At 40.3% G+C, this 15,785-nt stretch overlaps 1 protein-coding gene across 2 annotated transcripts in view; it reads left to right on the top strand.

The window, feature by feature from the left end:
- The window catches only part of ADAM9 (ADAM metallopeptidase domain 9), a 146,970-nt gene that overhangs the window by 106,977 nt on the left and 24,208 nt on the right, over positions 1-15,785 (top strand). Inside the window, exon 17 of one of the 2 annotated variants that reach the window (XM_040453829.1) lies at positions 14,455-14,581. The exons of the other annotated variant lie outside the window; for it this stretch is intronic. Coding sequence (XP_040309763.1) covers positions 14,455-14,577 — 123 coding nt within the window. The 3' untranslated portion in view covers positions 14,578-14,581. The remainder of the gene's footprint in view (positions 1-14,454; positions 14,582-15,785) is intronic. 2 annotated transcript variants of the gene reach the window in all.

Below are 15,785 nucleotides of genomic sequence, written 5' to 3'. Positions count from 1 at the left end.
GGATATACGGTTACCCCGTGCGAAGGGGCGTGGTTTGGTGTAGTCTGGACCCACTTCTACTATGGGCCCCTGAACTGATTCCTGAGGCCCCGCCTTGGTGGTGGTGGGGGCAGCGGGGGGAGTGGTGATCCCCCAGTCTCTTCTCCATGGACCTGGACCCGGTGGACTCAGTTTGAGTCGTCCTCACTGTGCCACACCATGGGCGCAGACGGGGCGGTCCTTCTGCTCTGCCACCTCCCCTGACCTTGCGCTTGGCTAGGATTCAAAGTCCTTCTCCGTGCGTTCTGGCAGTGGGGAAGCGCCTCTCAGCGTGGCAATATGTGGCCCCAGCTGGCTTTGTGCCACAGCACTTCAGGGAGGACTGCCTTCTGCGGACTGAGCTGCTGCCCTCGCCGCTAGTCCCTGCGGTCGCGGACTCAGGCAGGCTTTGTCTTTTCCCACAGCACTCCAGGGAGATGGCTCCCTTTTCCTCCTGCAGACTGTGCCCTCGGCCCAGCCACGGATCCCATGGGTGGCAGACATGGACATGGACAGGCTTTGTACTGTTGCACAACCCTCCAGACGGGGAACCACTTTCTCCAAGTGCTGATTGAGCCCCTTACATACCACTGCATCCAGGCCTCTGGTGTGCGAACAGGGAGCTGGCCCCAGTCCGAAGAAAGCCCAGCAGTTAGAGATCGGATCTCTCTCAGTCTCAGTCCCAGGTCTTTCTCCTGTTCAGATATGGTCATACACTTCCCTAGCCGCTCTTTCTCTTCCCTTTGTCTCTCCCCTCTGTGCCCACGTGGTCTTTTTTTTTTTTTTTTCTCCCCCAGTTTGCAGTCACCCACCTATCTTTTCTCCAGCTCTCCCATTTTCTTTGGGTAGATTCAGTCTCTTTTCCTCCCAGACTCTGGTGTTCAAAGTCCTTTGGCTTCTGCACTTCTTTGTTTGAGAGACACGGGGAGTCTCCCCTACTTCTCTACCATGTTGGCCCCAATAGTTAGGTATTCTGAATTTAACTATATATTTACCTTCACCATGAGTTTTATGGTTTTATATATTTTCATATTATTAGTGTCCTTTCATTTCAACTTGAAGAATTCACTTTAAAATTTCTTATAAGGTAGGGCAAGTGGTGATGAACCGTTAGTTTTTCTTTATCTGGGAATGTCTTTAACTCTCCTTCATATCTGAAGGACAATTTTCCTACGTATAATATTCCTTGTTGGCAATTTTTTTATTGTTGCTGTTTAGCACATTGGATATAGAATCCCGATGATTTATTTTGGCTTTCAAAGTTTCTTTAGAGAGATACATCCACAGACAGCCATATAGGGGTTCCTTTGTATGTGATGAATCTTGCTGCTTTCTCTTTCTGCTTTCTAACATGGAGTTCTTTGAGCTTCCTGTACTTGAATGTCCATATTCTCCAAACATTTGGGAGATTTCAACTATTATTTCTTTAAATTCTTTTTAAACTTTTGTTTATTTTTGAGAGACAGAGAGATACAGAGCATGAGTGGGGAAGGGGGCAGAGAGAGAGGGAGACACAGAATCCAAAGCAGGCACCAGGCTCTGACCTGTCAGCACAGAGCCTGATGTAGGGCTTGAACTCACTAACTGTGAGATCATGACCTGAGCCAAAGTCGGACTCTCAACCGGCTGAGCCACCCAGGCACCCCTTAATTATTATTTCTTTAAATAAACTTTCTTCCATTTTCCTCTTCTGAGGAAATCTTCTGATTTGAATCATATCTTCTGATATGAATGTTTGTTTGCTTGATGGTGTCCCATAATGGTTCACATAGGCTTTCTTCACTCTTTTTCATTCTTTTTTATTTTTTGTCTCTCTAACTGGCTAATTTCAAACAGTGTTTGAGTTTGCTGATTCCATCTTCTGGATGAGTAGATCTGTTCTTGAAGCTCTGTATTGAAGTTTTCATTTCTGTTACTGTATTCTTCAGGTCCAGGATTTCTGTTTGGTTCCTTTTAATGGTTTCTACTTCTTTCTTAAACTCATTCTGTTCATTGATTGTTTTTCTGATTTTGTTTAGTAGTCTCTGTTTTCTTTCATTTCATTCAGGTTCTTTATGATGATTATTTTGAATTCTTTGTCAGGTAACCTATAGATATTCATTTCTTTGGGGTCATTTATTTGCACTTTATTAGTTTCCTTTGGTGATGCCATATTTGCCTGATGCTTATGTAGTATTGCATTGGTGGCTATGTATTTGAAGGAATAAACACCTCTTCTAGTCTTTACATACTGGTTTCATCAGGTAAAGACCTCCTGTCTATTTTCAGTATTGATGGGATTACCTTGGAATTTTAGGCTGGGTTGGAGCTGGTTACAAGTCTGTCTCCACAGTGGGGTCTGTGATTGGTGGGCCTGTTATCAGGAGCTTGGGTGGGCATAAAACATGACTGGTCTCTGAGTGGATTGAACTTCCTGTAGTAGTACCTTGTTCAGGAGGTAAGGTGGCCTTGAGACAAGGGTCTGCTTCAGAGTCCACAGTTGGGTCTTCAGACACCAGGCCTATTACTAGGTGCATGGACTGGTGTGGCTCCCATCAGATACCTGAGAATACTGCTCTCTGTTCACTGGATGGATCCCTGGGTGGCCAGGATGGGTCCCTAACTGGCTGGATGGGCTGGGAGCTGAATATAGGGCTAGTTCAAGATCTCTTGATGTGTAGACATGAGCATCTGCTCTTGGTTCCCCAAAAGCTGGCAGGACAGCTTGAGGACTGAGGCTTGGAGTTGCTGAAACTGAGTATAGATCCCTTTCAGAATTTTTGGGAATGCAGGAGATGGGTTCCTTGGTTGATGGATCTAGTGGTGGGCTCTGGCTGTGATATAACTGGAGCCAAGTGTAAGGCCCTTCAGGATTTCTGGGGTTACAGCTGGGAGAGTCTCATTTTGGGTCCCTGTGCCAGAAAGTATATTCACAGAGTGCAGTTGTTAGGGATAGAGCCAAGTAGAGTGTCCTTTTAGAAATACTAGGGTTATAGACAAGAGTGTCCCCCACTGGGGCCCTGGGCCCTTAGGACTGTTGGCAGACTGTGGCTGTGAAGAAGCTAGAACTGATTTTGGGCCCTTTCAGGATCTCAGGGGGCATAGATGGGAGTTTCTCCTGCCTGATCCCTATGCCTGCAGTCTTCTCTGGGCTCATAGGTGGCTGTCATCTTGCTGTGTGCTCACATGACCCTTATTCTGTGTGCACATGGAGAGAGAGAGAGAAAGAGAGGGAGAGAGAGAAAGTGAGCACAAACTCTCTGGTGTCTTTTCTTATAAAGGCACTAATTCCATCAGACCAGGGTTCCACCCTCATGACCTCATCTAACCCTAATTACCTCCCAAAATCTTTATCTCCAAATACTACTATATCAGGGTTAGGGCTTCAGCATATGAATCTTGAGAGGATATAAGCAATGAGTTTATAAAGAGAGCCACTAGGGTAGATTTAAATTAGTAAAAGTAGAATAATATTTATTCCTTCCTTATGCCCAGGTAGCTTTTTGCTGTGGGGTTGTATGTTCTGTTCAGTGTGGTAAAGGCTTTAAACCTTTCCTAAACATTTTCACATTTCAGTTATTTTTGGTGTTTGTTTTTGGTCTGGACATATAAATGAGAGATATTGGTCAGTGTATTAGTCAGGTTTCTCTAGAGAAACAGAACTAATAGGATGTCTGTATATGTGTGTATGTAAGATTTCTTGTATGGAATTAGCTTACATGTTTATGTCGGTTAACAAGTCTTAAGAGCCAATATCTTCAGTAGGCAAGCTGGACACTCAGAAGAGCTGATGGTGTAGTTCCAGTCCAGAGGCTGAGAGAGAGAAAGCGGTTAAGCAAGAATGGAGACCAGGGTATTTAGACCATTTCTTTATGCAACTTACTGTTATCTTCAGGACCTGCTCAGGCTGTACTATGTATCTGCCACTTTCATTTGATGGTGGAATGTTGCTGTGCATGCTAGACTTTAAAGTATGGTGGGTCAGATAACACCCAGTTCATGATGGGTAATTCAGGTCCCATGGTAACCTGGTGGCTTATAGTTAAGTGTTCAGTCTAGTAAGGCCTAAGCTGTATCTGAAAAGGAGAGTAGTTATCTGCAGAGGATGGCAGGATTTTGTTCCAAAATCCTAAGGGTCTGTAGTGCTGTTTACCTCTAAGGAACTGCCAGAGGCTCCAGACAGCATCCCTATCTGCCACTGACATTTCAAGCACCATTGGATCTAGTGGAGCAAGGGGCCAGTTGGCAGAGCAGTTTCTGTGGCATCCCGGACCTGTTTCAGCCTTCTCTTGCTCTGGTCCATGCTCTACGAGCAGTTTTTCAAGTTACATGGTAAATGGGCTTGAGTAACATGCCCACATGAGGAATGTGTTGCCCCCCAAACTCAGAGGCCCACTAATTGTCTTACTTCTCTTTTGGTTGCCTGATGTAAAAACTTATCCTTCATTTTTGAAGGGAAATCTAGATATGTCCCGCACCACTGATACCCTAGAAATTTTGCTGAGGTAGAAGACTCCTGAATTTTTGTCTGATTTACTTTCCACTGACATGCAAATGTCTTACCAGTTAGTCTACAGTATTGCTACTTCTTACGCACTAGATCCAATCAGATAATGTCATCAATGTAGTGAGCCAGAGTGATATCTTGTGGAAGGAAAAGTTGATTAAGATCCCTGCAAACTAAATTATGATGTAGGACTGGAGAGTTGCTATACCCCTGAGAGAGGACAGTGAAGGTGTATTGCTGGCCTTGCCAGCAAACCGCTCTGGTGATCCTTATTGACCAGTGTGGAGAAAATAGTATTTGCCTATTCAGTAGCTGCATACCAGGTGCCGGGAGATATGTGAATTTGCTCAAGCAGTAAAACCACAGTAGCTACAGCAGCAATTACACCTACCAGCTGCTTAAGCTTATAATCTGCTGTTGTTCTCCAAGGTTTGTCTTCTGCACAGGCCAAATAGCTTAGTTGTATTGGAATATCTTTCCAGTCCTTAGTGGTGGTACTGATCTCTGCAGTGACTCCTGGATTGTGGTATTACTTTTGGTGTACTGTTTTCCTAGGAAGTGGCAGTTCTAATGGCTTCCATTTGGCCTTTCCCGCCATAATAACCCTGACTCCACAGGTCAGGGAGCCAATGTGGGGATTCTGCTAGCTGTTGATTATGTCTGTTCCAGGCATGCATTCTAGAACTGGGATGGGGTTCAGGGACCTACTGGGCCCACTATGCGGACGACCTGAGCTGAAACTCCATTGATCACCTGACCTCCATAGCTCCCTACTCTGACTGGTAGGCCACCATGATGTTTTGGGTCTCCTGGAAGCAGTGTCAATTCAGAGCCAGCATCCAGTAGTCCCTGAAAGATCTGATTATTTTCCTTTTCCACAGTGCTCAGTTACCCTGGTAAAAGGCCATAGGTCCTATTGGGGATGGATGGGAGAAAGATTACCAATATAAATTTTTCGCAGTGTATCAGGGTACTACCTGAATGGGACTCATCCTCTCCTTCATTTAAAGGCTTCTAGGTCTGTAATATGGCTCAAGTCTGGTAATTGATTGAGGGCCCATGATACTGTTTTGTTCACTTGACCTAGAACTTTTCTGCTTCTACAGATGTAGTAAGAATTTACTGGTAGGCTTCCTCCGTTTTTATTTCTAGGAATACCATGATCAACTAACTAATGCCATAGGTCTGCAAGTTGGACTTTTATGATTGCTCCTTTGACTTTGCTGTTTATTATGGTAGCCATATCCACCTTGCCTTTGTCATTGAGTGCCACTGCACTTGGCCCTGGCCATTTGGCATTCAGTTACTTCTGTGGCATTTAGGTTTTACAATTCAGTGACTGTAGTTCCTAATATCAAGTGGCCTACAGAGAAGAGTGATGACAGAGCTATTTAGGCCTGCTGGGGTTCCCCTCACAAATTTATTTCTCACAGTTATTGTGGAAGGTGTGTCTGCTGGACCTTCCCAGAGTGAGTGAGTGGGTCTGAAATAACCCATTCTTAACACTCCAATCTTAACAGCCTTTGAATCATTTCTTTCACCTTAAACCAAGACAGATCCAGCATTTCCAACTTGCTCAGGATGAGTTAACTTTTGGTCCATGTTTCAGCTAATTAACCAACAAACTGTTAAAGCTCTTAATAAATTCCTGACCTGCAGCATTACATGTAGAATCTCTGCTTAGTAAGCCCATACATAACAGTAAATTTGGCCTGATCCAACTTTATGTTCCTTCTACCATTATCCCACACCCTTTATATCCATTCTTACACATGTTCCCTGCACTTCTGTCTGGATAAATTAGAAAACTCAAGTAGCTCCCTTTTTTAAAAAAATATTTATTCATTTTTTGAGAGATGGAGACAGAGTGTGAGTGGGGGAGGGGCAGAGAGAGAGGGAAACAGAATCCAAAGCAGGCACCAGGCTCTGAGCTGTCAGGACAGAGCCCAACACGTGGCTTGAACCCACCAACTGTGAGATCATGACCTGAGCCGAAGTCGGATGCTTAACCAACTGAACCATCCATGCACCCTTCAAGTAGCTCTTTTGGTACACCTCCTCACAGGTCATACTTTTAGGGGCCTGCTGAGACTTGAGTCTAGTGATAGGTCTAAAAGCAAAGATGGGCGCCAGGTAGGGGTGAGTCCTGAGGTGAATCAGCATTGTCTTGGAAGGCAACTTCCTCCTTGGAGGCCATTACAATTTCCTCTGGCAATGTAATGCTAATCTCTTTACTTGGGAGTGGAAAGGCCTTTTCTTTTAAGGGTAAGGAAACTGCTTCCACTGGCAAGGAAGACTCATCAGTCTTTAGGGGCTCAACAATTCAGGTTAGACTCTTGTTCATTTGACCTAGAACTTTTCTGCTTCTACAGATATCAGGGTCTTCCCACACATCCCCAAGACAAGTTTTAGGATCACATTCTTTCTCCCTAATGCCCTCATTTTAATGGTAGTTACCCTGCAAGTCTGGGAGTTCCAATTTGTGTTGTAATCTCACCAGTTGAAGGAGGAAATTCTGGGTTTGATTTTCAGAGGTCTCAGCCCTGTGGCTACAAAAGATTAGGCTCCCCTTCTGGGGACACTTAGAAGCTCTCAGGTTATTTTTGCTGTATTTGAGCTGGGAGTTCAAATTTCTGGGCAATAAGCTCTTTTCATTCCCTACTTTGTCCGGTGATATTAGGAGTAACTACCTGATGTCATACTTATTAATTTAATAAGAAATGTTTGAAGGTATCATATGCACAATTATGCAGATTCTTGATTCTTATAAATGGTTGATTAGGAATAAACAGTGGTGATATTTTGCATATCTTCCTGTCAGATCATGCTATGGACTCTCAGTACTCTGTTATTGCAAATAGAGCACTAACATCTTCAAATGTAGTCAGGTAAGAGATCCAATTCCAGAGGCCCAGGAACGAATTCAGAAAACTCATCCTTAAAACCTGTTCCTCTAAAACCACTCGTGGTATCATTATCTGCATTAGTCAGGGTTTTCTGGGGAAACAGAACCAATAGGAAGTGTGTGTGTGTGTGTGTGTGTGTGTGTGTGTGTGTGTGTGTGTGTATTCATTCATTTATTAATTATAAGAAATTGACTCACACAGTTACAGGGGCTGAGAGGCCCAAGATTTGCAGTTTGCAAGCTGCAGATCCAGGAGAGATGATGGTGCAGTTCTAGCCAGAGTCCAAAGGCCTGAGAACCAGGAGAGCTGATGATAGTTCTAGTCTGGAAGCCAGCAGGCTCAATACCCATGAAGAGTCAGTGCTTTAGTTCAAGTCAGGAGGAAGGAAAAACCAGCCTTAGATTGAAGACTGGCAGGCAGGAGTAATTCTTTCTTACTCAGGGGAGGATCAGGCTTTTTGTTCTTTTCTGGCCATCAACTGATAGGACAAGGTCCATCTACATTAGGAAATCAATCTCCTTTATTCAGTCTGTTAATTTAATGACCTAAATCAGTCTATTAATTAATGACCAGTCTAATTAATTTAAATGACCAAAAAAAATCACCCTCACGAAACGCTCAGAATAATGTTTCACTACAGATCATGGGCACTCAGTGTCCCATACAAGTGGACACATAAAGGTAACCATCATAGTTATTACAAGTTAATGAAGTTCAGAGTAAAAATATGTATTGGGAAAAAAAATCTATAAAAAATGGTGGATTATAGTATTCATTTATCTTCTTTGTCTGCCAAAACCTCTCAAAATAGAAAGGAATAAATAGGGAATAATTTTTTTTTTTTAACTTACATCCAAGTTAGTTAGCATATGGTGCAACAATGATTTCAGGGGTAGATTCCTTAATGCCCCTGACCCATTTAGCCCATCCCCCCTCCCACAACCCCTCCAGTAACCATCTCTTTGTTCCCCGTATTTAAGAGTCTCTTATGTTTCGTCCCCCTCCCTGTTTTATATTATTTTTGCTTCCCTTCCCTTGTGTTCATCTGTTCTGTGTCTTAAAGTCCTCATATGAGTGAAGTCATATGGTATTTGTCTTTCTCTGACTAATTTTGCTTAGCATAATACCCTCTAGTTCCATCCACGTGGAAATGGCAAGATTCCCTTCTTTTTGACTGCCGAGTTATACTCCATTGTATATATATACCACTTCTTTATCCATTCATCCATCGATGGACATTTGGGCGCTTTCCATACTTGGGCTATCGTTGATAGTGCTGCTGTAAACATTGGGGTGCATGTGCCCCTTCGAAACAGTGTACCTGTATCCCTTGGATAATACTAGTAGTGCAATTTCTGGGTTGTAGGGTAGTTCTATTTTCAGTTTTTTGAGGAACCTCCATACTGTTTTCCAGAGTGGCTGCACCAGTTTGCATTCCCAAGGAATAAATCTTGAAGTGAGAAATACAGGAGATTTCAACAGTAGCTAAAGATTTTAGCCAGTTATGAAAAACTGAAAGAGGACAGAAAATAGTAGACAGTGGTGGGATCTACAACTTACAGAGCAAACTGATGGGATGTGAACAAGAAGACTGTTTCTTAGGTGGGCAGAACCTGAAACACATCAGTTTGCAGCTCAGATTTGGAAACACTGGTTATAGCTGAGAGTGGGCTGAAGCATGAGACAGAATATGGAGTTATGTTTACTGTAGTCATGGAGAGGCTAGCTTGTTGTCCTATCTGTCTGGTTCTCTCATCTGGCCAGCAAAGCTTCAGCAAGCAGTTGCCTATTTCTCCAGGTCGAAGGTGAGAAGATAGGACTTTTGATATATGTATTTGCTCATTCTGTGAGATGCCTATCTCCCTATCCTAACCATAGTATGCTGTTTCCCTTGTTTCACATGTAACTGAACTATAGAGGAATTCTTACATAAAGTTTTCAGAGGAAGCGGAGCAAAAAGACTGAGACAGAAAAATGAGAGAAAGATAAAAGCCTGAGAGGATCAATTAAAGATTTTTAAATCCAGCTAATTTAAATCTTTAGAGAAAGAAAGTAGAGAAAGTGGACAATTGTGAAATTACAGAGTGCTTGGTGAAGAAAAACCTTAATAGCTTCCAGAGACAAAAACAAAACAAAAGAAAAACAAACCCAAAGCAAACAAAACCAAAAATAGATCACCTATAAAAGAATGAAATTGAAAACTGAATTCTGGAAGACAGGGGAGTAATAGTTTCATGTTCTGAAAGATTCTCAAACTAGAATTCTGCTGAAGTATCAGCCAAGTGGGAGGGCACAGTAAAAACAATTCAGACATTCAGAGGCTCAGCAAAATTATCTTTTATTTATATTTTCTTAGGAAGTAATCTAATGTAATGTTCTGGCAAATGAGGAAGGAAACCAAAAAAAGAGAAAGAATCATAATCTAGGACACAGAAGAATGTCAAAGAGAAATTCCAAGATAAACAGCTGTGTACCAGCTAGGCGAATAATCAGTTTATTTGGAGTAAGGGAACCCTGAAGGAAGTTTTCTAGAGAAAGCGGGAACTTGAAATGGCATAATAGCTTTTTTTTTTTTTCAGTCAGGGGTTGAATGTTGATATGACAGAGGCCAATTGTGTAAGAAGAAAGGCAAGTGTTTGCTGTAGTGAAAACAAAGGCTATATAAGAAAGAAAATATACTCTTAGTACTTAGCTTTGAAATCAACAGTGTTTTGTGTTAATTGTTGGCAAGGAATACTTATTCCCCACGTCATTGTTTCCTTGTAGAGGAATTTCAGCACTCCTGGGTTTTGAGTGACTTCAGCAACATGGCTGAATAAGATGTTCCTCATTTGTGCCCCCCCCCCCAACAATAACAATTTGGTATCCATTTATGGACAGAAGTGCCTTTGTGGGAGCTGAGTGATATGGCATCATATGTCAAGGGACCAGGAAGGAGCTTTGCACACTGTGTGTTAGGTAATAGGCATAAAGACTTCGGTGCTGGCTGTGGACTCTGCAGTGGCCTGTTTCTGTCTCTAGCCCTTCTGGGCTGCAGTCTGTAAGTCCCTGGAAAATACTGTCTTAGACAGTCACCCACAAGATGAAAGAACCTTTGTGGAAGTCCAGGTTTCCAGTAGAGAATTTCCAGCACAGTGTTGGAGCAAAAGTATATGAGTTTGGACACATTGGAGAGGGTAAGAGGAACGATTTGACTTTGCCCACATCACTCCTCACCCACAGTGGCACACCTAGGGCCAGATAAATGTTTTCATCCCGTGGTTTATCCCATGAGGGGAATTGAGAGTGGTAAGTGGGCCCCTGGCTTTCCCAGTTGTGGAGGACCCATTCTCTCTTACCTCATCCATAGTATTAACTTGTGAGAGTGGGCATAAGAGACTGGGAGAGTGGCACATTACTCTTGGAGGACATTAAAGGGATGTGATTACTTGTACTATATACTGCATAGGAAGATTGAAATAATACCAGGTATCTTTTATGACCACGATGGTGTGAAACTAGGAATCATCAACAAGAGGAAAGCTAAAAAATTCACAAATATGTAGAAATTAATAAGCAACATATTCCTGAAAGCAACCATTGGGCTATCAAAAATATCTTGAAACAAACAAAATGGAAAGACAACAAACTAAAACTTATGTAATACAGCAAAAGCAGTCCTAAGAAGGAAGTATAAAGCAATAAACATCTACATTAAGAAAATTAAAGATCTTAAACAACGTAACTTTATACCTCAAGGAAGTAGAAAATGAAGAGTAAACCAAGCCCAAAGTTAATAAGGGAAGGAAATAACAATGATCAGGGCAGATAAATAAAATAGATACCAGCAACACAATAGAAAAGTTCGAAGAAATAAGAATTGGTTTCTTGAAAATATAAGCAAAACTGGCAAACCTTTAGTTAGGCTATGGAAAAAGAATATTCACATAAATAAAATCAGAAGCGAGAGAGGAGACATTACAACTGTTACCACAGTAGTACAAAGGTTTATAAGAGACTACTATGGACAATATTATGCTAAAAAATTGGATAACCTAGAGTAAACAGATAAATTTCTAGAAACCTACAATCTATTAGGACTAAGTCACGATAAAATAGAAAATCTGAATAGGCCAATAACAAGGAAGGAGATTGAATCAGCAATCAACAATCTCCCAACGAAAAGTTCACAACCAGATGGTTTAACTAGTGAGTTCCACCAAACATTTAAAGAACTAATGCCAGTCCTTCTTAAATTCTTCAAAAAATTGAAGAGAACACTCGGAAACTCATTTTACAAGGTTAACATTCCTCTGATGTTAAAGCCAGATGAAGATACAGGAAAAAAGGAAAATTACAGTCCAAATCCTTGGATCAAATAGATGCACAAATTTTCAACAAAAATACTAGCAAACTGAATTCAGCAGCACATTAAAAAGATCATATACCATAATCAAGTGGTTTTATCCCTAGAATGCAAGGATGGTTCAATATAAGCAAGTATATAAATGTGATACACCGTATTAATGAAATGAAAGATAAAATCGTGATCCTCTCAATATATGTAGAAAAGGCATTGACAAAATACGACATACTTTCTTGCTAAAAACCTTTCAACAAATTGAGTATAGGAGGAATGTACCTCTACATAATAAAGGCCATATATGATAAACCCATAGGTTACATCATACTCATTGGCAAAATGTTGACAGCTTTTCACCTGGGATAAGAAATAAGGATGTCTAGTCTTACCACTCTTATTTAACAAGTACTGGAAGTCTTAGCCAGATCATATGGGCAAGACAAAGAAATAAAAGGCATCCAAATCACACTAGAAAAAGTGACATTGTCTTTGTTTGATATGATATGATCTTTTATTTATTTTTTGATATCATCTTTTAAGTAGAAAGTCCTACAGACTTCCAAAAAAACTGTTAGAACTAATCAGTGAATTTGGTAAAGTTGCAGGATACAAGGTCAACATACAGGAATTAGTTGTGTATGTATATCCTAATAGTGAACTAAGTTAAAGAGAAATAAAACCATCCCATTCACCATTGTGTCAAAAAAATAAGGTGCTTATGAATAAATTGAAGCAAGGAGGTGAAAGACCTATCCACTGAGAACTATAAGACTATGATGAAACAAATTGAAGAAGACAAAAATAAATGGAAGATATCCTGTGTTGGATGGGAAGAATTAGTATTGTTAAAACGCCCATACTATCCAAAGTCATCTGTAGATTCAATGCAATCCAATGGTATTTTTCACAGAAATAGAATAAACAGTCCTAAAAGTTGAATGGAACCACAAGGACTCCAAATGGCCAAAGCAATCATGACAAAGAGGACCAAAGCTAGAAGCATACAAGTGCTGATTTTAAACTATATTATAAATCTGTAGTACTCAAAGAAGTATTACACTGGCATAAAAATAGACACACAGATCAGTGGAACTGAATCAAGCCCAGAAAGATCCCCCTTCATATATGATCAACTACTATTTGACAAGGGAACCAAGACTACTCAATTTCCCATTGAGGATACTCTTTTCAGTACGTGGTAATGGGAAAACTGGATATTCACATGCTATTGAATATTCATTGATATTGGATCCCTATCTTACAACACTTACAGAAATAACTCAAGATGGATTAAAGACTTAATTAGACCTGAAACTGTAAAACTCCTAGAAGAACACACAGGGAGAAAGCTCCTTGACATTGGTTTTGCAAATGATTTTTTTTTTAATATGACATCAAAAGCATAAGCAACAAAAGCAAAAATAGTTAAGTGGGACTATATCAAATTAAAAAACCTCTGCACAGTGAAATAAATAGTCAAAAAGTGAAAAAGCAACCTTTGGAATGGGAGAAGATATTTGCAAATCATATATCTCATAAGGAATTAATATCTAAAACATGTAAGGAATTCATGCAGCTCAATCTAATTTTAAAAAATGTGCAACAGACCTGAGTAGACATTTTTATAAAGAAGACAACAAATGACCCACAGGTACATGAAGAAAAGTTCAGCATCACTAATCATCAGGAAGATACAAGTCAAAACCACAATGATCTATCACCTCATCCTTGTTACATAGTTCTCATCAAATGTCAAGAGGTAAGTGTTTGTGAGGATATGGAAAATACGGAACTCTTGTGCACCATTGGTGGGAATGTAAATTGGTACACCCACTGTGGAAAATAGTATGGAATTTCCTCAAAAAATTAAAAATAGATCTACCATGTGATCCAGCAATCCCTCTTCTAGGTGTATATCCAAGGGAAATGAAAATAGGATCTTGAGGAGATCTCTGTACTCATATGTATTGTAGCATTATTTATAATAGCCAGGATATGGAAACAACCTAAGTGTCCATCAGCTGATGAATGAATAAAGAAGATGTGATATATATATACACAATGGAATATTATTCAGCCATGAAGAAGAAGGAAATCCTGCCATTTGTGACAATGTGGAGGTATCTTGAAGGTGTTATGCTAAGTGAAAAAAGTCAGATGGAGAAGGACAAATACTCTATGAACTTACTTATATGTGGAATCTAAAAAGCCAAACTAAAAAAATAAAGCAGAATGTTGGTTGCCAGGGGCTGGGGTGGGGAGGTGGTAGGAATGGGAAGATGTTAGTCAAAGGGTATGAACTTTCAGTTAAAAGATGAATAAATTCTGGGAGTCTAATATTCAGCATTGTGATTATAGTTAACAACACTGTATTTTATACTTGAAAGTACTAAGAGTGTATCTTAAATGTTCTCCCTACAAAAAAGAAATGGTAATTATGTGGTGTGATGGAGGTGTGAACTAACCTTACTGTGATCAGTTCTCAGAATACAAGTTTATCAAATCAACATGTTGTACATCTTAAAGTTGCACAATATTATACATCAATTATATCCTCTGTAAAGCTGGAAAAAAGTAACACTCTCAGCCTCAGTGTGTTCCTCTTTCACACCCAAGGAAAGCAAAGTAACTGATGTAGTTAATGAGTTTGGGAGAAGACACCGGGCATGGGTGCCTCAGTCCCTTCTGTCTTCTCTTTTCAGATCTCCCTGCCTGCAGAGAGGGTACATTCTGGTCTGCTCTCTCAGCCATGCAGTAAGATTAGCAGGGCAGGCTCTGCTTCTGTGGGGGGAGGCCTGTGGTTGTCCAGAGCAGCCTGTGATTAGGCAGGTAAGTTTGATTTTGGGGTGCAGTATTAGGAAGCCCATTTTGCTGTTTACTTTAGTCATGTTAAATGCCTTATTGATAATAAAGATGATACTTCAATTTTCAGTTGTCAGCTTCCCCTGTTTTGTTTTGTTTTTTTTTTTTTCTTCACCTAGTTCTGAACTTGCTCAGGGAATAGTGGTATGCAGTGTACTGATGGGATAATACCTGAGTGTTAGTGGTATAAATATGAACCAATATTTACTTTGAGAAGATGAACAAGGGGTGTTTGGGTTCGTGTTATAAAGCTGAATCCTTATTTATCATAAAGGGCGTTATTGATAATGTATAGAATAGATAAGTCAAGAAATAGCATAAAGTAAGCCATGGAGATGAAAAGTACAGCATAGGGAATATAATCAGTAATATTGTAATAACTGCATGTTGACAGATGGTAACTACATGGTGAATTGTAATGTGTATAATTGTTGAATCACTATCTTGAAACCTGAAACTAATATTTTATGTCAACTATACTTCAAGTAAAAAAAAAAAAGACTCAAAACTACCTGGCTGAAAAAAAGAGAGAGAGAGAGTGGGAGAGAGAGAGAGTGGGAGAGAGAAAGAAAAGAAAGAAAAAGAGAGAGGAAGGAAGGAAGAAAAGAAAAAGAAATAGTATACTAATTAAAAATGGTAGGGAGTTACCAGAAAAATACAGTAGTTGCTTCTGGACTGCTAGACTGCCAGACTGCTTCTGGACTGCTAGACTGCTAGAAATGGGTCATGTAGTTGTTTCATTAAACATTTTTAGCACTGTTTGATTTTTAGCCATGTGCATGTGTTTTGTTAAAAAAAAATTAAATGAAAAAACAAAGGTAAACTGGTACCCTGTTCTTTGGAAGTCAGTTTAGATGTGTTCTGTCAGCTTGATTGAGAATAGTACAGCATTGACATTCAGAGACTTTTGTTGACATTCGTAGGCTGAGTGATTCTGCAGTGGGAAGAATTTATGACAGTGGTGATATAGTTTTACTGGAATGCCTGATTACTTAATAATTTATGAGTTACCAAAGTTTTGAGATATTTCTCTGAACCTACTGCTATATCAGAAAGTGCTTGATTGCCTGGTTTGATTTAACCAACAAAACATGCCTTTTTCCTTTCCCTAAATGTAGCCTGGCAAAAAGATTTACTGACAATGAAAACGACTCTTTGCTTTGGAAATTGG

Source organism: Herpailurus yagouaroundi, unplaced genomic scaffold (assembly GCF_014898765.1).
Source record: "Herpailurus yagouaroundi ecotype Mexico unplaced genomic scaffold, PumYag 28, whole genome shotgun sequence".
NCBI lineage: Eukaryota > Metazoa > Chordata > Mammalia > Carnivora > Felidae > Herpailurus > Herpailurus yagouaroundi.
This window is presented reverse-complemented; position numbering and strand designations above follow the sequence as displayed.